The sequence below is a fragment of the Ahaetulla prasina genome, chromosome 12, assembly GCF_028640845.1.
Source record: "Ahaetulla prasina isolate Xishuangbanna chromosome 12, ASM2864084v1, whole genome shotgun sequence".
In the NCBI taxonomy this organism is placed as follows: domain Eukaryota; kingdom Metazoa; phylum Chordata; class Lepidosauria; order Squamata; family Colubridae; genus Ahaetulla; species Ahaetulla prasina.
Genome location: NC_080550.1, coordinates 12313791 through 12337252, shown reverse-complemented (window position 1 = coordinate 12337252; position 23462 = coordinate 12313791). Strand labels below are relative to the sequence as shown.

At 43.3% G+C, this 23462-nt stretch overlaps 2 protein-coding genes across 3 annotated transcripts in view; one reads left to right on the top strand and one right to left on the bottom strand.

Moving 5' to 3' along the window:
* SLC7A9 (solute carrier family 7 member 9) overlaps positions 1-18314 on the top strand; it is a 34697-nt gene extending 16383 nt beyond the window's left edge. Inside the window, exons 7-13 of the mRNA XM_058155347.1 lie at positions 986-1030; positions 2343-2466; positions 3071-3174; positions 8000-8096; positions 10646-10795; positions 14411-14585; positions 16235-18314. Of these exons, the coding sequence (XP_058011330.1) occupies positions 986-1030; positions 2343-2466; positions 3071-3174; positions 8000-8096; positions 10646-10795; positions 14411-14585; positions 16235-16299 (760 nt within the window). The 3' untranslated portion in view covers positions 16300-18314. The remainder of the gene's footprint in view (positions 1-985; positions 1031-2342; positions 2467-3070; positions 3175-7999; positions 8097-10645; positions 10796-14410; positions 14586-16234) is intronic.
* Positions 16336-23462, bottom strand: part of TDRD12 (tudor domain containing 12) — a 35479-nt gene continuing 28352 nt past the window's right edge. For both annotated transcript variants that reach the window (XM_058155332.1, XM_058155333.1), the window contains 5 exons: positions 22850-22904; positions 21361-21474; positions 21124-21277; positions 19542-19608; positions 16336-18803 (listed from right to left, as the gene is read on the bottom strand). In XM_058155332.1, the coding sequence (XP_058011315.1) occupies positions 18688-18803; positions 19542-19608; positions 21124-21277; positions 21361-21474; positions 22850-22904 (506 nt within the window). In that variant the 3' untranslated portion in view covers positions 16336-18687. The remainder of the gene's footprint in view (positions 18804-19541; positions 19609-21123; positions 21278-21360; positions 21475-22849; positions 22905-23462) is intronic.

Genomic DNA, 23462 nt, shown 5'->3' with positions numbered 1-23462 from the left:
GGGAGAGTCTAGTGAGTGGGGAAGATTTTATAACAGCCTGCAGAACTGATGGCTGCAGCATCGCCTTATTGGCTGCCCAGTGATTTTCCATCGGAAAAATCTATTGCCTATTAAATCTATTGCCTAAAAATCGATTAAGGAAAGAATGATGACTAAACTTTGATAGCCTGTAAAGAGAATTGAGTAAATTCACAATGGATAAACTACCATCAATAGAATACACATGTTTACACCAGGGATGAAATCCAGCAGGTTCTGACAGTGTTCTGGAGAACCGGTAGCGGAAATTTTGAGCAGTTCAGAGAACTGGTAGGGAAAATTTTGAGTAGTTCAGAGAACCGGCAAATGCCACCCCTGCCTGGCCCCAGAGTGGGGTAGGAATGGAGATTTTGCAATATCCTTTCCCTGGAGTGGGGAGGGAATGGGGATTTTGCAGTATCTTTCCCCTGGAGTGGGGTGGGAATGGAGATTTTGCAGTATCCTTGCCCTGGAATGGGGTAGGATGGAGATTTTTCAGTATCCTTCCCCTGCCACGCCCACCAAGCCACGCCCACCAAGCCAAGCCACGCCCACCAAGCCACGCCCACCAAGCAACACCACGCCCACCAAGCAATACCATGCCCACCAAGCAACACCACGCCCACCAAGCCACGCCCACAGAACCGGTAGTTTAAAAATTTGGAATTCACCACTGGTTTACACCAATATCGGAGGAAATAATGCTCATGGAGGCTATATCTTGAACATGGGTTTCCTACTGGTTGACCATCATGGATAGATGTTTAGAGGGCATCTCCAGCTGGCTTGTCTGAGATACTTGAAGAGGACATTCCACAGCATGGCTGTGCCCATCATCAACACTTAACTTTATAGCCTGCTGGGGTTTATTAACCCCCAGCAGATTCTGTAGAGGTTTCCTTCTAAATTTGCATAATTTAGGATTGCAGTTTGGACAGAGTAACTATTGGTGTTTTTTTTCTTCCAGGAACCAACTTAATTATATCACAGAAGAGCTTAAAAATCCTTACAGGTAAGGTAGGAGAGGGCAACAGCATTTTATTTGGACAACAGCAGGAATCTAAAAATGGACATTTCCTCCTGCGTCATCAAGGGCCCTGCTTTGAAATAATAGCAATAGCAATAGCCCTTAGACTTATATACCGCTTCATAGTGCTTTATAGCCCTCTCTAAGCGGTTTACAGAGTCAGCATATTGCCCCCAACAATTTCATTTTACCAACCTCAGAAGGATGAAAAGCTGAGTGAACCTTGAGCCGGTCAGGATTGAACTGCTGGCAGTTGGCAGAGTTAGCCTGCAATACTGCATTTTAACCACTGTTCACTATGGATGGATGGAAGGGCAACAGCATTAGCACTTAGACTTATATACCGTTTCACGGTGCTTTGCAGCCCTCTCTAAGCGGTTTACAGAGTCAGCCTATTGCCTCCAACAATTTGGATCTTCATTTTACTGACCTCGGAAGGATGGAAGGCTGAGTTGACTTTGAGCCGGTCAAATAAGTTGCATGTCATGTAGGGCAGCTATAAACATTGAGGAAAATAAATAAATGCAAGATGGCCCACATAGCCAGTGTGAACATTTTGTGGTCCAACCTCTTTTTCATTACAATAAATCTGCATACTCTGAATCAAAGAGCCGGGGTGGCGCAGTGGTTAGAATGAAGTATTGCAGGCTAACTTGCCCCACTGCCAGGAGTTCGATCCTGACTGACTCAAGGTTGACTCAGCCTTCCATCCTTCCGAGATGGGTAAAATAAGGACCCAGATTGTTGGGGACAATGTGCTGACTATGAAAAACCGCTTAGAGAGGGTTGTAAAACACGGTGAAGAAGTATATAGGTACTACTGCTGTTGCTATTGCTATCTGCAAGAATCTGAGGACTGCCTTAAGGGACTTGACGTATCTTTTGAATTGGGTAAACCCAACTTCCTACTTTGAAATTAATGAAAAGTATGAATATGAATTACTTTTAATGAACATTAATAAATTGGTGAATAACTCAACCCATCAAAGATTAGAAAAACCTAACGGGAAGATGGTATCTTTGGATTACCTGGAGTGGCTAAATTGATAATCTTTGAGGGCATGAAAACATGAAGTAGGAATGAAGTAGGAACTCCTTTTCTATTATAGCAATATTTGAGCATCATCTAAAGAACAAACCTTATCAAGATCACTGAGCAGCGCAGAGCATTATCTATAAACCACGTTCCTTTTCTTTATAAATGTTGTTTGTTTAGCTGCAAACAGAGGGAGATATAATTAACTACCAAGCTTTAATATACACGTGAATTAATGCCATGTATTTTCACATTGTTTAGAAATCTGCCCCTGTCTATCATAATTGGAATCCCCCTGGTCACGGTGTGTTATATTTTGATCAATGTTTCTTATTTCACGGTCATGACGGCCACAGAATTGTTGCAGTCTCAAGCGGTTGCAGTGGTAAGTATCGTACGGAACTGCACGGACACAAATTTGTAGTCTTCTATCATCTGTTGGGTAACTGTGATTCTCTCTGGGCGAGATACAACGTGGCCACACATTCAAACCCAACTGTGTGGACTCTCCCCAAAATAATCTTTTGGGTGGACGAACTTGATCCAATATACCCGTGATGGGAAACCTAGGTGTTCTGTCCCCGCCACCTCACTTAAGAAAACACACGTGCCAAAGAACATCTGCCAGCAATTTATTTACAAGTTGGCCTGGTTTCCTTTGGCAGAGGAAAGTTCTGGCAGCTATTTTGTATCAGTGTCTTCTGAACGTTTGCCAAGAAAGGCCTTTGGCAGTTTGTCTAATTGGACCAAGAGTTTATGATAGGACTGAGGAATTTGTGTTGGGAGGAATTTGTTTTAATTTGAGTTGAACGACACTGGGAATGAAGTAATTCTCAGCTGTTTGAATAAAGTTTGTTTGTTTTTCACAGACTGAGCTTCCTACTACCTACTTGGGCCTGGGTCATAATACACTGATCCTTTTTCTACAGCCAGCCTTGTGAGCTTCATATTTTAAAGCGATGTGGTTTTTTCCCCTTCCATCTCTACAGACGTTTGGGGATCGGGTCCTTTACCCTGCTTCTTGGATTGTTCCTCTTTTCGTGGCCCTTTCCGCCCTGGGGGCAGCCAATGGGACTTGCTTCACGTCTGGCAGGTAAAACTCAGAACAGCCTAGTACAGTGATGGTTAACCTTTTTCTCGTCCTATGCCAAAAACGTGCACGAGCCGGCACCCATAATGCCAATGCACGTTCTCCCCCTTGCACATGCGCGCATGACCTCTCTACGCTCCCCCGCATGTATGCACCCCCACCCTACCCTGTGCCTGCCTGAGCCCCCTGCACAGGTGCATGCGCATGAAGGCACAGTGGAGCTGAGCTGGTGTTCTGTCTCCTTCCCCACTTCCGACCCACGAGCTGGCCTTCAGCCAGTGGATTCACAGCTCTTATCAGTCCTGGCAGAGAAATCGCAGCTGCCTGCCAAAATTCAAACAAATGACTCACATAGCAAGACTTTCAGCTCTTTTTGAAACGGTTCAAATAAACTTTTGCTTCCCGTGGAGTGAGAGCAGTCCCAAAGCTCCTTATATATCCTGTGGGGTGGGGCTCCTGACCCACCTTTCTCTTTGATGACGCCGCCTCTCTAATCTTCTGAAGCGCGGGTCGATCCAAGCTTGATTATTATTATTGTCAGCTGGGTCTGAAGGCGTAGCCTGGGGAAGGGAGGAATCAGGGGATGACGGCCTCATTACATCCTTCAACTGGCCTGGTTCTGGCTCCTGGAGCCGAGCCAAAGGAATCGGTGCTCTCGAGGTAAGCCTTACCAGCCCTTCATTCATCGGTGCTGCTTTTTTTTAAAAAAAAAACCAACAGCCCCGATCCAAACAAAATGCAAGAACTATTTTCTATCAGGAGGACGCTGAAATCTCATCTACGATGGAAAATGGTGTCTTTGGTGATTTTTTTTTTCCTGTAGCAAGTGAGGAGAGAATTTTGGGGTCAGACCGCAAAGCTAGAGACAAATTTCACGGTTAATTAGCAGTCTTGTTTCTGGATGGAGCGGTTCTGTGCTTCTTAGGCGTCTTCTTTAATTCACTTCTTTAGCACACGGAAACTGCTGTTGCAGCATTTTCTTAAAGAATTGTGCAAATTTAATTGTGCGAAGGAGGACTTGGCAACATCCGTTCGTACCTCTCCAATGTTCCTGATAAAAGGGATGTGGTACACTAGGATGACTGAAAAAAAAAAATAGTCATTTACCTTTTTGGTTACGAGGGGAAAATTTGGGGTGGGGGAGGATATCAGCCAAAGCAGCTTAAATCTGACATTTTCACTCTTGTTTATATTATAGCAGAAGCCAGACGGAGAACCAGTTTGGTGTAAGGGTTAAGGCACCAGGCTAGAAACCAAAAGATCAGAATGTTATTACAGTCATAGTCCAGAGACCAGAACAAATAAAAACACTCAATAAAGATACAATTAAAAAGTCTAGAATAAGATAATAAACAGATAAAATCTATGATAAAATCCAGTCTATCAATTATGCATGCTCTAACTATACTAAAATCACAATCCATAAACCAAAAGATCATGGCTTTATAGTCCCACACTAGGCACAAAGCCAGCTAAGTGACCTTGGGCCAGACATTTTTTTTTTCAGCCCTAAAAAGAAAGAAGTGGCAATTTCTTTGTAAGAGCCCGGCGGTGGCGCAGAGGTTTAGAGTGCAGTACTGCAGGCTACTTCTGCTGACTGCCGGTTGCCGGCAGTTTGGCAGATCTCATCTCACCAGGCTCAAGGTTGACTCAGCCGTCCGTCCTTCCGAGGTCGGTAAAATGAAGACCCAGATTGTTGGGGGAAAGAGGCTGACTCTGTAAACTGTTTAGAGAGGGCTGTAAAAGCACTGCAAAGCGGTGTATAAGTCTAAGTGCTAGTGCTAATGCTATTGCTAATTTCCTCCCGCCCACCAAAATCTTGCCAAAAAAACTGCAGAGACTTGTCCAGATGGTTGCCAAGAGTCCACACTGACTTGAAGGAACCAAAATAAAATAAAATAAAATAAATGATCTTAACATATTGGAGATGCGAGATTCAGTCTTGACATTGTCAACCTGTTCTGTCCCCCCTCACCTCCGTCCGAGCGATGGCTTAATGAGCCGGCACTATCAACTCTGGCAGCAAACTAGCGAGCGTCTGCCAAGTGTCTCTGTTATCTCCCTCGACGCTGATGAGTCACCCAGGAACAAACAGTACTTCAGCTCTTAGTTAATCAGTTGATTTGCCTGCTACGAAGAGGCACAGCAGCTCTTGCTGCCTTTATATCCTGTGGGGTGTGGCTCCATGACTCAGCACTTCCTAGGCCTGCCCCACCCCTGCTTCTGTTGTTCCCGCCTCTCCTGCCTACGAAACCTAGGGTCCAGCCAGGCCTGATTGCCATCAGCTGGGTCTGGAGGCGTGGCCTGGGGGGGAAAGAGTCAGGGGACGGAGGCCTCGTTATCTCTTTCCCTTGGCCTGCTTCTGGCTCCTGGAGCTGAGCCAGGGAAGCCAGTGCTCCCAAGGTAAGTCCTGATGGCCCTTCCCCCTCACTTTCCAAGTCACTTTCTGGCAGGAGGCCTGGCTCGGGGGGCGCAGACACAACACAACTGCTTTGATCGAACCAAATGCCATTTTTCTGTTCCCGCCTCCAAATCTTAATCGTGCGAACCATGGAAAACCCAAGGGTTCTGACTAAGAATCATTTGTGTTCTGCTGTATTGACAATTTTTGTTTTGTTCTTCCTGAGCATTAATATCAATATCTAGAAGAGAATATTTTGTTCAGCTTGGGCAGCTTGTCTTTTACCTTTCCGTGTCGAGCGACCCTGCCCCAAAGCCTTTTTTCTTTTCTTTTTTTTTACAAAACTTTTTGACGTTATAACAGATTGATCTTTGATGCCACCGAATAGCCTTTTGTCCAAAATACAGGTAGTCTTCAACTTACAAGAGTTCATTTGGTGACCGTTCAAAGTTACGACGGCACTGCAAAAAAGTCACTTATGACCATTTTTCACAGTTGCAGTATCCCCGTGGTCACGTGATCGAAATCCAACCGCTTGACAATTTGACTCGTATTTTATGACGGCTACAGTGCCCCAGGGTCATGCGCAGAGCTGGTATTTAGCCCATTTGGGCCGGTTCGGGTGAACCGGTAGCGGAGATCGCAGGTGGGCCTACCCAGCCACCCTGGCGCTATGCCGTCCTATTCAGGCACGTTTTTGAGGCTGGGTCGGGGTGAAATGCCCCCGGTTTGGACCGGATTGCCCAATCTGGTAGCGATGGCGGCGGGTGGTTCGGAGAACCAGCAGCAAAATCCCTGCCTCCTCATGCCCAGCTGAGCTGCAGGATCGAGGTTTTTTTTCTTTTTTTTTACAAAACTTTTTGACGTTATAACAGATTGATCTTTGATGCCACCGAATAGCCTTTTGTCCAAAATACAGGTAGTCTTCAACTTACAAGAGTTCATTTGGTGACCGTTCAAAGTTACGACGGCACTGCAAAAAAGTCACTTATGACCATTTTTCACAGTTGCAGTATCCCCGTGGTCACGTGATCGAAATCCAACCGCTTGACAATTTGACTCGTATTTTATGACGGCTACAGTGCCCCAGGGTCATGCGCAGAGCTGGTATTTAGCCCATTTGGGCCGGTTCGGGTGAACCGGTAGCGGAGATCGCAGGTGGGCCTACCCAGCCACCCTGGCGCTATGCCGTCCTATTCAGGCACGTTTTTGAGGCTGGGTCGGGGTGAAATGCCCCCGGTTTGGACCGGATTGCCCAATCTGGTAGCGATGGCGGCGGGTGGTTCGGAGAACCAGCAGCAAAAATCCCTGCCCTCCCCTCATGCCCAGCTGAGCTGCAGGATCGAGGTTTTTTTTCTTTTACTTTTAAAAGCATTTTTTATTCGGCTGAAAAAATGCTTTTAAAAGTAAAAAAAAAGCCTCTGATGATTGCGCTGCTCAGCTGGGGGCTAGCCAAAATACGGGAGGGGGAGGCGGAGTCCGTTTTTCCTCCCAGCAGGCTTCCCTGAAGAATGGACACCCCCCCCCGGTGTTTTTTGGCAGGGAAGCCTGCTGGGAGGAAAAACAGGGTATGCGAGGGGGTTCATTTTTGAGAGAGAGAAAGAAAGGAAGGAGGGAGGGAGGCAGGGAAGGAAGGAAGGAAGGAAGGAAGGAAGGAGTACAAACCTGGCACTAGACGCAGCTTCAGAGGATAATCCAGGGCTGGAAGGGACCTGGAGGTCATCTAGTCCAGGGGTCTCTAACCTTGGCAACTTTAAGCCTGGCGGACCTTCAACTCCCAGCTTTGCTGGCTGGGGAATTCTGGGAGTTGAAATCCGCCAGGCTTCAAGTTGCCAAAGTTGGAGACCCCTGATCTAGTCCAACCCTGCTCCAGCAGGGTTAGTGAGTTTCTGTCTTTTGATCCCCCAGTCACATGGTTACATAGCCACGCCCACCCAGTCACATGACCCCCACACACCAAGCCACGCCCACAGAACCGGAAGCAAAAAAAATTAGATTTCGCCCCTGGGCTGGGTGCATGCGCGGATAGAGCGCGCGCGAGCAAAGCACATGCGCAGAAGGCCGGGCGCATGCACGGGAGGTACACATACGCGCAAAGCGAGCATGTGCGTACACGGCGAACCAGTGGTCCCAAAATGTGAAACCCGCCGCTGGTCAGGTGATCCCCTTTTGTGACCTTCTGACAAGCTAAAGTCAATGGGGAAACCAGATTCACTTAACGACCGTGTCTCTAACCTCACTTAACAATGGTGGCAAGAAAGGTGGTAAAATGGTGGTGCAAACTCACTTCACAAATGTTTCACTTAGCAACGTAAGTTCTGGGCTCCATTGTGGTCGTAACTCGAGGATTGCCGGTATCTGAGCTTGGTTGTTGTCTTGCAGATATGTCATCACCAAACGCGATAATATCGTACTTTGCTTTTCTAGGCTTGCTTATGTAGCAGGACGTGAAGGGCACATGTTGAAGGTTTTATCCTACATCAGCGTTAAGCGTTTAACGCCGGCACCCGCTATTATATTTTATGTAAGTATAATATCCCCAATAGCAAAATAAAAGTTTCTAGCTTCAAACAAACAAACAAAATATCTATCAAATTTGGCTCTATAATTTGATTTTAGTAGAATAGAATAGAATTGGTTATGACCTTTAAAGCGCTCCATGGCTTAGGACCTAGGTACTTACGGGACCGCCTGCTGCTACCACACGCCTCCCACCGACCCGTACGCTCCCATAGAGAGGGACTTCTCAGGGTGCCGTCCGCCAAACAATGCCGGCTGGCGGCCCCCAGGGGAAGGGCCTTCTCTGTGGGGGCGCCCACACTCTGGAATGAGCTTCCCCCGGGTCTACGTCAAATACCTGACCTTCGGACATTTCGTCGCGAACTAAAAACACATCTCTTTATCCGCGCGGGGCTGGCTTAAATTAGTTTTAATGGGAAATTTTATTAATTTTTAAATGGGGTTTTTTAGTATGGAAATTTTTAATCTCAGGCTAATTTAAATAAGTTTTTTAAATGGTATTTTAATCTGTATATTGTATTGTTTTATTTTGCCTGTACACCGCCCTGAGTCCTTCGGGAGAAGGGCGGTATAAAAATCAAATAAATAAATAAATAAATAAATAGAATAGAATAGAATAGAATTTTTATTGGCCAAGTGTGATTGGACACACAAGGAATTTGTCTTGGTGCATATGCTCTCAGTGTACATAAAAGAAAAGATACATTCATCAAGGTACAACATTTACAACACAATTGATGATCAATATATCAATATAAATCATAAGGATTGCCAGCAACAAGTTATAGTCATACAGTCATAAGTGGAAAGAGATTGGTGATGGGAACTATGAGAAGATTAATAGTAGTGCAGATTCAGTAAATAGTCTGACAGTGTTGAGGGAATTATTTGTTTAGCAGAGTGATGGCCTTCGGGAAAAAACTGTTCTTGTGTCTAGTTGTTCTGGTGTGCAGTGCTCTGTAGCGTCGTTTTGAGGGTAGGAGTTGAAACAGTTTATGTCCAGGATGCGAGTGATCTGCAAATATTTTCACGGCCCTCTTCTTGATTCGTGCAGTATACAGGTCCTATAATAATAATAATAAGTGTTGATAAGTGAATAAGTGTTGGAAGGGACCTTGGAGGTCTTCTAGACCAGCGGTCACCAACTGGTGGTCTATAGAAAAATTATTTTGGGCGAAGGCTGGAGGGAAGCATTGCTGGTGGCAAAGAGCCACAGGGTCTTGTTCCAGCAGGGACTGTATCGTGGTCTGGAACTGGCTGTCCATCTCAGCCCGCTGAGCCTCCAGGCACTGGTACCTGGCCTTGCACTCCCGCAGGTCTTCCTTCTGCTTGGAAAGCCTATGCTCCTAGTCCTCAGTGAGGTGCCTCCGCTGAGCCCCCTTCTCAGTCAGATCCAATTTGAACTGAGCCAGCTGTTTTACTAACTCTTTCTCATGGTGGCTGCTTAGCTCCAACAACTGCTTCCTATTGGGGCCCTAAGGAGCCCGAGTGGGCACGTGAGGAGTGGCTGGGAGGGGAGGGGCGAGTAGAGGCCGGCGGGGCACCCCTCGATGTGTGAGTGACATCAAGTTGGCCACGCCCATCCAGTCACATGACCACCTAGCCAGCCGGTCATTAGGCAGATCATATCAGTGATCCGCAGGATTTAAAATTATGAATTTAGTGGTCCCCGAGGTCCAAAAGCTTGGGGACCCCCTGTTCTAGACCAACCCCCCTGCTCAGGCAGGAGGAAACCCTTTCAGACAAACCATTTCAGACAAATTTTCTTGAAGGATCCTTGAAATCTCACACTATTTCTTATTTATATTCATGCTTATTCTTCTAGCGATCTTGTATTAAGAGAAAGCAAAGAGAACTGCATGTTGGAAATCTGTTAGAGCAGGGGTCTCCAACCTTGGCAACTTTAAAGCCTGGTGGACTTCAACTCCCAGAATTCCCCAGCCAGCTTTTGCTGGTTGGGGAATTCTGGGAGTTGAAGTCCACCAGGCTTTAAAGTTGCCAAGGTTGGAGACCCCTGAGTTAGAGAGTCCATCTTTCATAACTAATTGTATCTGTTTCAGATGATGCTTCCCTGAAAATAATATACAGGTAGTCCTTAACTTATAACAGTTCATTTCGCGACTGTTCGAAGTTACAACAGTGCTGAAAAAAAGTGGCTTATGATCATTTTTCGCACTTACGACCGTTGGCAGTCATATGGTTTACATTTGGATGCTCGACCACCGGCCCACATTTATGACGGTTGCAGTGGCCTGGGGTCATGTGATCCCCTTTTGAGACTTTTGCAAAAGCAAAATCCACGGGGAAGATGGATTCACTTAACAGCAGTGCTGCTAAAACGGGGGGCAAAATTCACTTAGCCAATATCTTGCTTAGCAGCATAAATTTTGGGCTTGGTTATGGTCGTAAGTTGAGGGCTACCTGGGAATGGAACAGGTGGAATTAAAAATGGCCCCTGCATCAGTGTTTCTCCTACGAGACCGTAAAGCCTGAATTTTCTCGGCAACTCCTTCCGGTAAACGCATCTTTCTGTTTTTCTTTCATTTTTTTCAGGGTACAGTAGCATTTTTTTATGTCATCCCCGGAGACATCAACACCCTCATTAACTACTTCAGCTTTGCCGTCTGGCTCTTCTATGGCTTAACAGTCTTGGGACTGGTTGTTATGCGCTATACAAGAAAAGATCTGAAAAGGCCTATCAGAGTAAGTATCAACCAGTGGTGAGAGCCTTCCGGTTTAGCAACTGGTTCGGTGATTGCGCGCTTCTGGTGCGCCCACGCCAGATGCACGCTGCATGTGCGGGCATAATTTAATGAAAAATCGCCTTCCGCATTAGTGCTAGGGAATTAAAACAGCTGAGGCGCGGCAATCTGCCGCGCTAATCAGCTGTGAAGATAAAGGTAAGAAAAGCGCAGGGGCGGGTGGGCCCAGCTGATCTTTGGAGTGAACCGGTTCGCTCCCAGCTGATCGTTGGAGCTACTGATTTTTCCGAACCAGTAGAATCCAACCCCCGATTTCAACCCATAAGCGTGTCCTCCTAGAATTGAGGAAGCATTTCATTGGACAACCATTTCTTGCCTCCTGCCTCCTTGCAAGCAAGAGATGGCAAACTTGACTCCTAAATGTTATTGGGTTACAATTCCCTTACAGCCTCAGCCAACAGGAAGAAGGGATGCTGGAAGCTGTCATTCAGCAGCATCTGGAGGATAGCAATAAGACTTATATACCGCTTCACAGTGCTTTTACAGCCCTCTCTAAGCGGTTTACACAGTCAGCCTCTTGCCCCCAACAATCTGGGTCCTCATTTTACCGACCTCGGAAGGATGGAAGGCCGAGTCAACCTTGAGCCGACGAGATTCGACCTGCCAAATTGCAGGCAGTCGGCAGAAGTAGCCTGCACTACTGCATTTTAACCACTGTGCCACCGTGGCTCAGGATCATAAGCTTTGTAATCTAGCTTATCATCAGAGTGCTGAGAAAAATCAACCAGGCACCTTCCAGCTTTCTGGAATGGACTGTGGCTTCACAAGCATTCACCGCTCGTGCTTTTGATATTTTGCCGTTCCAATATTTGAGGGGCTGTCACGAAGAAGTGGGGGGGGGTGGATTTCAATCTATTTTCCAAGGCCCTAGAAGGCAACTCAGGAAACTATGGATGGAAATTAATCAAGGAGAGAAGCAACCTAGAACTGAGGAGAAATTTCCTGACAGCCCAGTTAATCAGTGGAACGCCTTGCCTTCAGAGGTTGTGGGTGCTCCATCATTGGAGGCTTTTAAACAAGAGTGTCGTGTCCCACTCCTCCGCTGATGGCCGGGTCAGGGAAATCCGAATCAGGTGTGCCTCTGCAGCTCTGCCAAAGTTCTAGCAAAGTCCTCAGGGCAGGCAGGAGACCAGAAAGTGACTTCAGCAAGATATGTTTAGACTTTGCCTGACTCAGAGACTGCCAGAAAGCAGATCCTTTATATAGGCCATGGGGTGTGGCTCCATGACTCAGCACTCATTAAGGCCTGCCCCTCCCTTCCTTCTGTTGCCTCTGCCTATCCAGTCTTCTGATGCGAGGGTCACTCCAATTAGCAGCTGTTGGAAATAAACTTTCCTCAGGCTCACATTTGGCTGGGATAGCTCAGGCAGTAGAGAAGCCTGTGTTATTAGAACACAGAGCCTGCAATTACTGCAGGTTCGAGCCCGGCCCAAGGTTGACTCAGCCTTCCACCCTTTATAAGGTAGGTAAAATGAGGACCCAGATTGTTGGGGGGGCAATAAGTTGACTTTGTAAAAAAAATATACAAATAGAATGAGACTATTGCCTTATACATTGTAAGCCGCCCTGAGTCTTCGGAGAAGGGCAGGGTATAAATGTAAAAAAAAAAAAAAATGCTGTGGAGGAGGGGGAGGGGTCTAGCTGCTCCGTTTGCCTGGGCATGGAGCCAGGGCTGGGGCCGGGGGGTGCTCCCTCCTCTGCAGCCTGCTTGGGCATGGAGCCAGGGCTGGGACCGGGAGGTGCCCCCTCCTCTTCAGCTTATCTGGGCATGGAGCCAGGACTGGGGCCGGGAGGCATACATTCCTCCGTGTTCGGGAGCAGATAAGAAGACCCCGGCTGCGGTGAGAGCGGGCAAGACACAACAAAGAGACTGGAAAGCCACTTGTGTGAAATGGTCTCCTGCTTGAGCAGGTGGTTTTTTTTATTTATTTGAATTTATATCCCGCCCTTCTCCAAAGACTCAGGGCAGCTTACACTATGTCAAGCAATAGTCTTCATCCATTTGTGTATTATATAGAGAGTCAACTTATTGCCCCCAACAATCTGGGTCCTCATTTTACTTACCTTATAAAGGATGGAAGGCTGAGTCAACCTTGGGCCTGGTGGGACTCGAACCGGCAGTAATTGCAAGCAGCTGCTGTTAATAACAGACTGCATTAGTCTGTTGAGCCACCAGAGGCCCTTGGGTTGAAGTAGAAGACTTCCAAGGTCCCTTCCAACTCTGTTATTGTTATTATTCTGATCTCAGCTGATCTCACCAAAAGTACCCCTCTTGGTACTCATGTGCAGTTCAACACATATGCCTCTTACTATTACTATTAATCGTTTCATAGCTCCCATCACCAATCTCCTTCCACTTATGACTGTATGACTATAACTTGTTGCTGGCAATCCTTATGATTTATATTGATATATTGATCATCAATTGTGTTGTAAATGTTGTACCTTGATGAACGTATCTTTTCTTTTATGTACACTGAGAGCATATGCACCAAGACAAATTCCTTGTGTGTCCAATCACACTTGGCCAATTCTATTCTCTGACCAGGGTTTACGCTGAACAAAAATTATTCTTCCTGATAACTTTGCTGAAAATGGAAAGGGAGATTTGAAACATGTGATAAATAGGATCATCAATAAAGAAGTTACCAGGGCAGATTTTCTAGCTGTATGCCCTAAAAATGAATACTTGGGCTATGCTTATTCATGCCCCGAGCTGTAAATAAATAGCCAGAAAAAGCAGAGATGAAATATTAGGAGTATCAGGTTGAATATTAATATTGTGCCATTTCAAAATTAAGTCAGCTATCTTATCTGCTTCTCCTTGACATTGACAAGCTTGTTGGGAATGTATCAACCGCTCCCTTTAAGCATTGTTGGATTCTGAGCTGATGGGTGCTGGGTGTCTTCTCAATATTCTAACTACGGAACATGTATGGAGTTGAAACTGACTCCTATGCTTCTTTCTTCATACAAGAGGAAGTCTATGAACGCAGAGAGGGTTCTCCCCAGAGGTGGGTTTCAGCAGGTTCTGACCAATTCTGGAGAACCGGTAGCGGAAATTTTGAGTAGTTCGGAGAACCAGTAAATACCATCTCTGACTGGCCCCGCCCCCATCTATTCTCTGCCTCCCAAGTCCCAGCTGATTGGGAGGAAATGGGGATTTTGCAGTATCCTTCCCCTGGAGTGGGGAGGGAATGGAGATTTTACAGTATCCTTCCCCTGGCACACCCAAGCCATGCCACGTCCACCAAGCCACGCCCACAGAACCGGTATTAAAAAAAATTGAATCCCACCACTGGTTCTCCCAATTCTGAAAGTGAAGTTGAACCGCCCCTCCACAACTGAAAATTGGAGCTATCAGTCTGATTGAAAGCAAAACACTGCCAAGCTAAGCACAGATCAGATCAGGCATTAAGTTCACATGGAACAAATTGCCCCAAGTTGATGGTGTAAAGAGACCATCTTTGGTATCTTCAGCTAGAAACAAGGGGGTTAGTTAGCTCTGCCAGTTACATCCGGTATTACCTAACAGCATTTTTGCTCTCTCCTACAGATACCCGTAATCATCCCTATTGTTGTGGTGCTCGTAGCCATTGTTCTGGTCTTGGCTCCCATTATCAGTGAGCCTGAGTTTGCATATTTGTACTGTGTCCTATTTATTTTTAGTGGACTTATCTTTTACGTTCTTTTCGTCCACTACAAGTTTGGCTGGGCTCAAAAAATCTCAGGTAAGTACCGTACATGGTTTTTACGTGGATGGCTTCTATCTAAAAAGGAGGGACAGATTTCCCTTAAAAGGAAGAAAAAGTTTAGCCCGTTTTCCTGTTCCCAAGGAAGCAATAGAACGAATGCAGTCCTTAAAATATTCATTAAAAGGGGGTGATAGGGATGAATGGAACTGAGCAAAGCAAGCATCAATAAAGCAATGAAAGTTAAATCAGCTTTGGAACTACCCAAGAATGGAGGTTTTATAAATAACCTCACTCAGCTTTATTGCACATGGAAGCCAATGGAGAATCATGAGCAAGTCTGCTAAGATCTGAAATCCAAATAAACGTGGATTTTGCGTCCAATTGCCAGCTCATTTTCTTTCCCTAAAACTTCATTTATGCACTGATGATGTTACTTAGTCTGGATAACAAAACGTTTGTAAAAAAAACAAACACAACCAAGTTGAGAGAGCACCAAAGACTCATTTCAACCGCAGGCTACAAATATTCTTTTATACATCCTTTATGGATGCATCCTTTATACATCCTTTATGGATGCATCCTTTATACATCCTTTATGGATGCAAGCACAGAAGCCTTTTTTAAAAAAAGCATCAGAAATCTTAATTCAACACTTTTCTCCTTCCAAAACAGGAAAAATTATTTGAGATTCCGACATCTTCTTTCAGAATATTTTTAAACTGGTGGCACTGATACGTATACATTAAATGTTTGCTTGGTCAGAGTGGAATTTGCAAAGTTGGATATGAGATAGGATGAAGTCCAGTTTGTTGTCTTTTTGATGACGACAGCCTCCTAAAATATTCCTTCCCATATATCAAAGATCAAGAATTGTGCTCCTGAAATACCAGGCAGCCATGCATCTGGTTCTATGGTAACTAACCATAGAACCATAATAACCATGGTAACTAACCATGCATCTTAGCATGGTTAATTACCATGCTAAGAAGTGACGAACTCATTCTTTCAAAATGGTTCAAGTCGGCACTTAATTTTGTTAAGTTAAAAGGCTTTGCTGAATTAAAAGGCATGCCATGGAATTGAATTTCAGTGGAACAAACCGCTTTTCTACTAATGGGGTAATTTTATGGGGTGGTGGTCAGCAATTCTGGAACCAGCGGACGATGAAGTTGGGAAGAAAATTACACTGAGTTTTAGTTTAAGATGACTTCAGTTCAGTTCAGCATTTACCCTCTGCTAACTTCACACAGGCAGCAATATACTGTTAATGTAGAATGGGGAGGTCACAAAAGATTTGTGAAGAGATCTCTAGATGGATCTTGTTAGCTTTTTTTTAAATTTGCATTTATATCCCGCCCTTCTCCGAAGACTCAGGGCGGCTTACACTATGTTAGCAATAGTCTTCATCCATTTGTATATTATATACAAAGTCAACTTAATTGCCCCCCACAATCTGGGTCCTCATTTTACCTACCTTATAAAGGATGGGCCTGGTGGGACTCGAACCTGCAGTCATTGCAAGCAGCTGCTGTTAATAACTGACTGTCTTTCCAGTCTGAGCCACAAGAGGCCCCTCTTGATCACCACCAGGCTCATGCAGTCAACCCTGACTGGAAACTTCTCCAGAAAAGGGAAAATATTAGAGTAATAGAATATCCCTAACTCTGATAACCTCTGTATTTCAGAGCCGATCACCATGCATCTTCAGATGCTGCTGGAAGTCGTTCCACCAGAAGTTGTTGCTGAATGAAAAAAGATCCAATTTTTCCTTCTGAAACAGGACAGAAACAGAATCCTCAAACTAGCTCAATCTTGCCAAGCAAAATCTAGTGCTGGTTGTTTACGGAATATGCACGAGATAGCAAAAGATCTCACAATATGTATGAGACAGCAAAGATCTTACAAGGATTTTTTTTTACATATTTAACCTGTCTTACCGAGGAAGGGAGTCCATTTTTTGCATCAGTTACGATTTAAAGATTTATAATCAAGGGTGGAAAAATCAAGAAAGGAAACAGGGAGTTTCCATTACTAGATTCAAAATGAAAAGCATTTAACAACTGAGAATTACCTTTTGGGCGATCTGGTAGGGCAATGCCTCGGAGCTACCCGTTAACCATCACAACAGAAGAGGCCAACTCCTGCATCAGATGGCAAGGAGGTTCAAGAAGGTTGGAGATGGACTGCTTACCTCTAAAACCCGGGGAAGTTAACAAGTCTATTCTTGGCTTCAAGAGAGCTGGAGACAGTGCTATGCTTTCTCTGTACTTAAAGCATTTTGGCAAAATCAGTGGATGGGATAATAGGGGTTTATTGGCCTGCCAGGAGGTCTAACCCTCACAGCCTAGAGAGGGATTGTCTACACTTTTCCTCCTCTGACACCCAAGTCTGTGTTTTCATTCTTGTCGAGCTTTAACTATGAGGTTGATGTAGAGTGTTATCTTCTGGACCATTCAACTGTTGGATGTTTAAGACAACCGCACCGCACCCCCAAATCTAATTACCAAGGTACAATTGGAAGATAACAAAGGAGTTTGTAGCATTTTAAAAAAGACTGGTGAGATTAATTACTGCAATTTTGAAAATCTGTAAGGATGTCACTTCTCCAAACATGCAGGAACAGTTATCATTTTCTTTTTAGGAGATACCAAGTATGGGAGAACCCAGGGTCATATCATAGTTGGAAGACCACAGGCTTTTTACCGTTATTGAATATTAGTTTTTGAAAATTATTCAGGGACTTTTATAAAAATCCGAGATGCCTTTTCAGAACTGGTCCCTAAAGGTTGCTGTTTCAAGATTAGCCTCTGGGACTATTTTGATTCTATAGTAGTTTCAAGCCACAAATAATAAAAGATTTTACAAAACAGAGGTTTATTCATTTTAGATTTTAATGAACACTTTTTTTTCCTCTCTCAGAAAGACAACTAACGGTTAACAGAACCAATATTAATTCAGAGAAAGATCAGGTATCTGAATACAGAATTATAAACTTAGGTTCTTTGTAGACTTGTGCTTCCTTTGTTGCTTTGATAAAACTTTGCACAGCTATAAAACTAGAACAATTGGATTGTACAGTAACTATAGGCTTTCAGAGAACTGGCTTGTATATTCTAACACAATTTCTCAACCTTGATAACTTTGCTGGCTGAGGAATTTTGGGAGTTGAAGTCCATACATCTTAAAATTTGCCTGGGTTGAGAAACACATTTCTAATGAATGTGGGAGTGTGAAGAATTCATTGACTACAATGAAAACTTTTGACCTTAACCCACAAACATATACTTATATGACTTTATGTCAATAACATTTTGCAAAAGTTTACTATTCTGTATAAGTTGCAACTATATAATTACAGGTTTTCTGTATTCAGATTTTCCATGTGAACATTTCAAGAAATTATGTGACATGCTTTATTTTCTTCTGCTTGAGGAAGAAATATGTGATGCTTTGGTTGACACAGCTGATATATGGCAATACCACAACAAAACTATACACCTGAAAGCAAAACCAGGTATTTGAACGTTTTCTGAAACAAATACACAAAACTTAATATTGTGAAAAAAGAACCAAAAGTTATTATTTTGTAATGTTATATTACTGCTTTACCTCTCACAAAGAATTATCTCATCATAGCAATTAGATTGAATTAACATTACCCATTTTAAGTTCCTTAAGAACCGAGTTACAACAAATGATCAGCCTATCCTGTCAGCATCATATAGCATTACAAAAAAATATCTCAGATTATATTGTATTTTTTTTTTTAAAAAAAGCAAGATTAAAAAAAAAACATGCTCGCTTTGTGAAGTGTTTTGATATCATTGCAACTGAAAAGCAATTTTCAATACTGTACCTGTCCTGGTCTAATTGTTAAATTTGATGTAACTATCAACTTGTATATCGAATTAAATTTCAATCAAATTTGTTCCGATTCATTAGCAACGAGCATGGTTAGAATTATAACTCTCAATAAGCAGCAAATGTGGCATCCCACAGAAGTCCTGTTTTCAACATTTTTAATAAAATGCTGAGGCTGTAGCACTATGAAAAAGGTATCCGATGTACCTGTGAGGGGTTTTGTACTATCTATACTTTAACCTTGTAGGGGGATCAAAGGCTAAAGGCCAAGATATAATTAACAAGAGGATAAATCACTCTCTGAATCACTATCTTTTGAAGATTCGCCTTCCTCCTCTTCTTCCTCTTCGCACACCCCTGTAGGAATCTCGTACACTTTCTTAGGACTTGATCCTGATAGAGAAAATCACATTGTTGTTATACAAATGCATGAATGCAGACTTTTAAAAGAATACATTTATAAGCCAACTGCCAACTTTACCATGAAATACATGGTGTATTCTGCAAACAGATCCTTGCATTAGTACTATGCAGGTATGAGCTGGCCCGTGTCTCGATTTGAGTTCTATGGGCAAGATACACAGCCTCACAGAAGAGACCCATCCAATCTAATTACAGGCCGTTCTCAACTTACAACCTTTTGTTTAGTGATCGTTCAAACTTACAATAAGCACTGGGGGGAAAGAAAATGACTTATGGCGGGTTTTCATATTTATGATCTTTACAGCATCCCCGTAGTCATGTGATCAAAATTTGGGCGCTTTGGCAACTGACACATACTTATGACAATTGCAGTGTCCCGAATCACATAATTACCGTCGGTAACCTGCCCAGCTGGCTACCGAGAGGCAAAGTCAATGAGGGAATCCCGATTCACTTAACAACCATGTGATTCACTTAACAACTGTGGCAAAAGGATTGCAAAATGGGACAAGGCAACAGTCTTGCTTAGTAACGGAAATTTTGGGCTCAATTGTGGTCGTAAGTCAAGGACTACCTGCATCTCCATCTTCAGTGTGGTAAAATGAATGCGGATCCATGTCTTCCCCAGAACAGTTTGCCAAAAGTACAGAAGCACTTCCCATCCCTTTAGACGTGAAGATACTGGACATAAAAAAGTGAACTGCTTACCTACACGGAAGGGGCTTCTTTCCTCATTATCATCCAAGTAATCGAAGTCAAAAGATACATGATGGTTCTGTTGACAAATATTTATTTTATTTTTTTAAGATATACATCAATGTCAATATATGAACAGTGTGGTATCTGGGTATCATTCATTTTAATTCAAATAACAACAATGATATTAATAATATTGTTACCGTATTTTTCGGAGTATAAGACGCACCTTAGTTTTTGGGGAGGAAAATAAGAAAAAAGCTGATTGGCAGGTAGATCGGCCTCCCGGAATACCCCTAAATAGCTTTTCCCAGAGGTGAATTTTAGCAACAGGTTCCTTGGTTGTGAACTCTGTGCCTTGCTTTTTTTTTCTGCCTCTGAAAGCCTCCGAAACAGCTTCAGAAAAAAAGCCTCTGAAGCTCTGTTTGGAGGCTTTTTTTCTGAAGCTCTGTTTGGGGGCTTTTTTTCTGAAGCTCTGTTTGGAGGCTTTTTTTCTGAAGCTTTGTTTGGAGACTTCTTTTCTGAAGCTCTGTTTGGGGGCTTCTTTTCTGGTGCTTTTTTAAGCCTCTGAAACCTCCATTTGCGAAGCTGGGCGGGGCTAGATTCGGAGTATAAGATGCACCCAAATTTTCACCCTCTTTTTTGGAGAGAAAAAGGTGCATCTTATACTCCGAAAAATACTATATATTTGTCAAACTTTTGTATTCTCAGTGTTGATGCACATTTTTGTATTAAGGTATCATCCTTCATTATTTAATTGTTCAGTGTTTCAGTATGCCATTCTAATGCCAATCACAATATTAGTTGAGCGTATAGAGCAGTGATGGTGAACCTTTTTGGCACCGAGTGCCGGAAAGGGAACATGCCCGCGCCTGGGCCACAATCCAGAAGAGGAGCTGCCCAGGACGCATGCACGCACGTGAAAATGAACTTCTGGTTTCATCTACTGAACTTCCAGTTTCAGCCAGCTACTCTTCCGGGTTTGTGGCGCGCATGCATGCTCACACAGGAAAATGGAAGACCAGCTCTTCCAGTTTCTGGCACTGCCGCATGCAAAAAGGCCAGCTGATCGTCACACATGCATACGCACCAGAAACCTGGAAGAGGAATGGCTGATTCCATGCATGCCAGGCAACATGGCTTCGTGTGTCACTTTGGGCATGCATGCCATAGGTTCGCCATCATGGATATATAGTAATACCATCTTTCAGCCTCTGATCTTTCCATCTGCTTACTGCTTTTATTGTATTATATAAAAATGTGCATTCTAATATTCCCCCTATTTCTTATTTCTAACTCTATTCTAACTTTTATTCAGGCCACCATTACTAGTCCTAGTCCTAGTTGCTAGTCCTACTGTTGATACACGTTTTTGTATTGGAATATAATCCTTCATTATTTAGTTGTTCAGTGTTTCAATGCTGCATTCTAATGCCAATCATCATATTATTTATACACCCATAATAATACCATTTTTCAACGTCTAATCTTTCCGTCTAACTATTGCTTTTATTCTATTATATAAAAGTGTGTTTTAAAACGCCTCATGCAAATACTTTACAAACTTTTTTTTTTTTTGCTATTTACAACTCACTTTCTCTTTTAGCAAGTTGCACCAAGGTTCCTTCTTCACTTTTACAAGGAGAATGGTGGGTTCATTGCCCTGAAGTACGCAAGTTGATTCCTCTCTGAGGATGCTCCTCTGCAGCTCCATGTCGGCCAAATAAAATTTGCCGTTTGCCAAAGCGCTGCCCAAATGTTAAAATACATGTTTGTCAGAAAGTAATAAATCTGTGCGTCGAAAAGATTTTGTCTATAAAAATCAATCTACCTGAATGTGATCCTCTGTTCAAAAATCTTGCAGTCGTAATTACTAATGTTTTGCAATTTTATCTTCACAACAACAGCATCCTGCTTGTCAAACCATTTTATCGCTGGATGGAAGCTGAAATGTTAAAACGGTAGGTTAAAGTGGAGTTTTCAAATATGAATGTTACTTGTATACGAAGTTAGATGCAGCACTCATGAAGTAACTTAGCTTATGAGTTGTGTTTGTTATTCTTCCATGAAATCATCTAAATAGTTTTGTCTATTTCGCCCCACCCCACCCCCAAATCAGCAAAACAAAGCATCCAACGGAAAAGCTGAATATTTATTCATTGACTGAGATCTTGGCCATGACCCCAATCCAACAGTTGTAAATCCAAGCTTCACTTTACCAGTTAAGATTTGTAATTGCATTTTGCAGGATAGATGTAACTGTTCAAACTTCACATTATAAAACTAAAAATAAATATGCCCTGAAAGAAGATATAGTGTCATCAAGTAGGGCAAAAACATTGAAGGAAAAAATAATTACGTATTAAAATTGGAAGAGTAAAATATTAAAAAAAGATGTTTAGAAAAATAATTATTTGAATCCAAAGCCATGCAGCTTTGTTAAACTGCTATACACGTGGGGATATGTAAACGCAAGAAACAATATGCATAATGCATGAAGTGAAAAAAAAAGAAAAGAAAAAAGGTAATCGCTTTTGGGGAATTTGCTGTGTGTGTGTGTGTGTGTGTGTGTGTGAGAGAGAGAGAGAGAGAGAGAGAGAACGCCAGCCTGTGCCTGCTTGCCTTTCACTGTTCCATTAACTTTTTCTGGAAATACTTTTGCTCTGATGCTGCCTCATCCTTTCAAAAAGCATTTTGTAGTTGTCCAAAGAGTACATGATTTTACCTGTCAAATCAGATACTTTCCACCCATTGCTCAAACAACCCTAACTTTGGACTTTCTCTGAGAAGTTTTAAAACTTCACAGTTGGAGATCTTCCAGAAGCCTTCTAAAAGCAGCCCTTTGAACCCCAGGATAGACAAGGAGAAAACAAGAAAAACATTACGCTTCACCCTGCTTCGTAGAACTAAGGCGCATATATAGGTAAAAGTAAAGGTTCCCCTCGCACATACGTGCTAGTCATTCCTGACTCTAGGGGGTGGTGCTCATCTCCGTTTCAAAGCCGAAGAGCCAGCGCTGTCCGAAGACATCTCCATGGTCATGTGGCCTGCATGACTCAACGCCAAAGGTGCACGGAACGCCGTTACCTTCCCACCAAAAGTGGTCCCTATTTTTCTACCTGCGTTTTTTACATGCTTTCGAACTGCTAGGATGGCAGAAGCTGGGACAAGTAACAGGAACTCATCCCATTACGCGGCACTAGGGATTCGAACCACTGAACTGCCGACCTTTCGAGCGACAAGCTCAGCGTCTTAGCCACTGAGCCACCGCGTCCCTCTTTATAAGTCATATATAAGTCCCATCAAATAAAGGTTGATACCATTTAGGCGAAGTCTGCAGAACATCTTCGTTGTTCTTATTTTGCACCATTTCATCTACATTAAGGAATAAAACAAGTTAAATTCCTGTGGTGTCTCTCTTTACCAGATTTCAATGGGTAAAACTGAACGCAATGTTCCAACCGCATTTAATTAATTAGAAAGGTTGTTTCAAGGTAAAGATATCTCACAGAACAAAAATAGTCCTCACCTCAGTATATTTCAAATGGCAATCATCAGCACTAATATTGCTGAAGCATATTCAAGGACTGAAAAGCAACCCACATTTCTCAGAAAGTAATTTGTTGGCACATTAGGCCTTGCTTGGTACTAGAAATTCCAAAAACACCATCATGAAGCAAAAACAAGCAAAGTTTGCATATGCTTTTAATTAATCCTCTGCAATCTTACCATTAGGGATCAGAATTTTTCATAGAATGTAAAACCATTAGGGTTAGAAGGGACCGTGGAGGTCTTCTAGTCCAACCTCTGGTGGCTCAGACTGGTAAGACAGTCTGTTATTAACACAGCTGCTTGCAATTACTGCAGGTTCAAGCCCCACCAGGCCCAAGGTTGACTCAGCCTTCCATCCTTTATAAGGTAGGTAAAATGAGG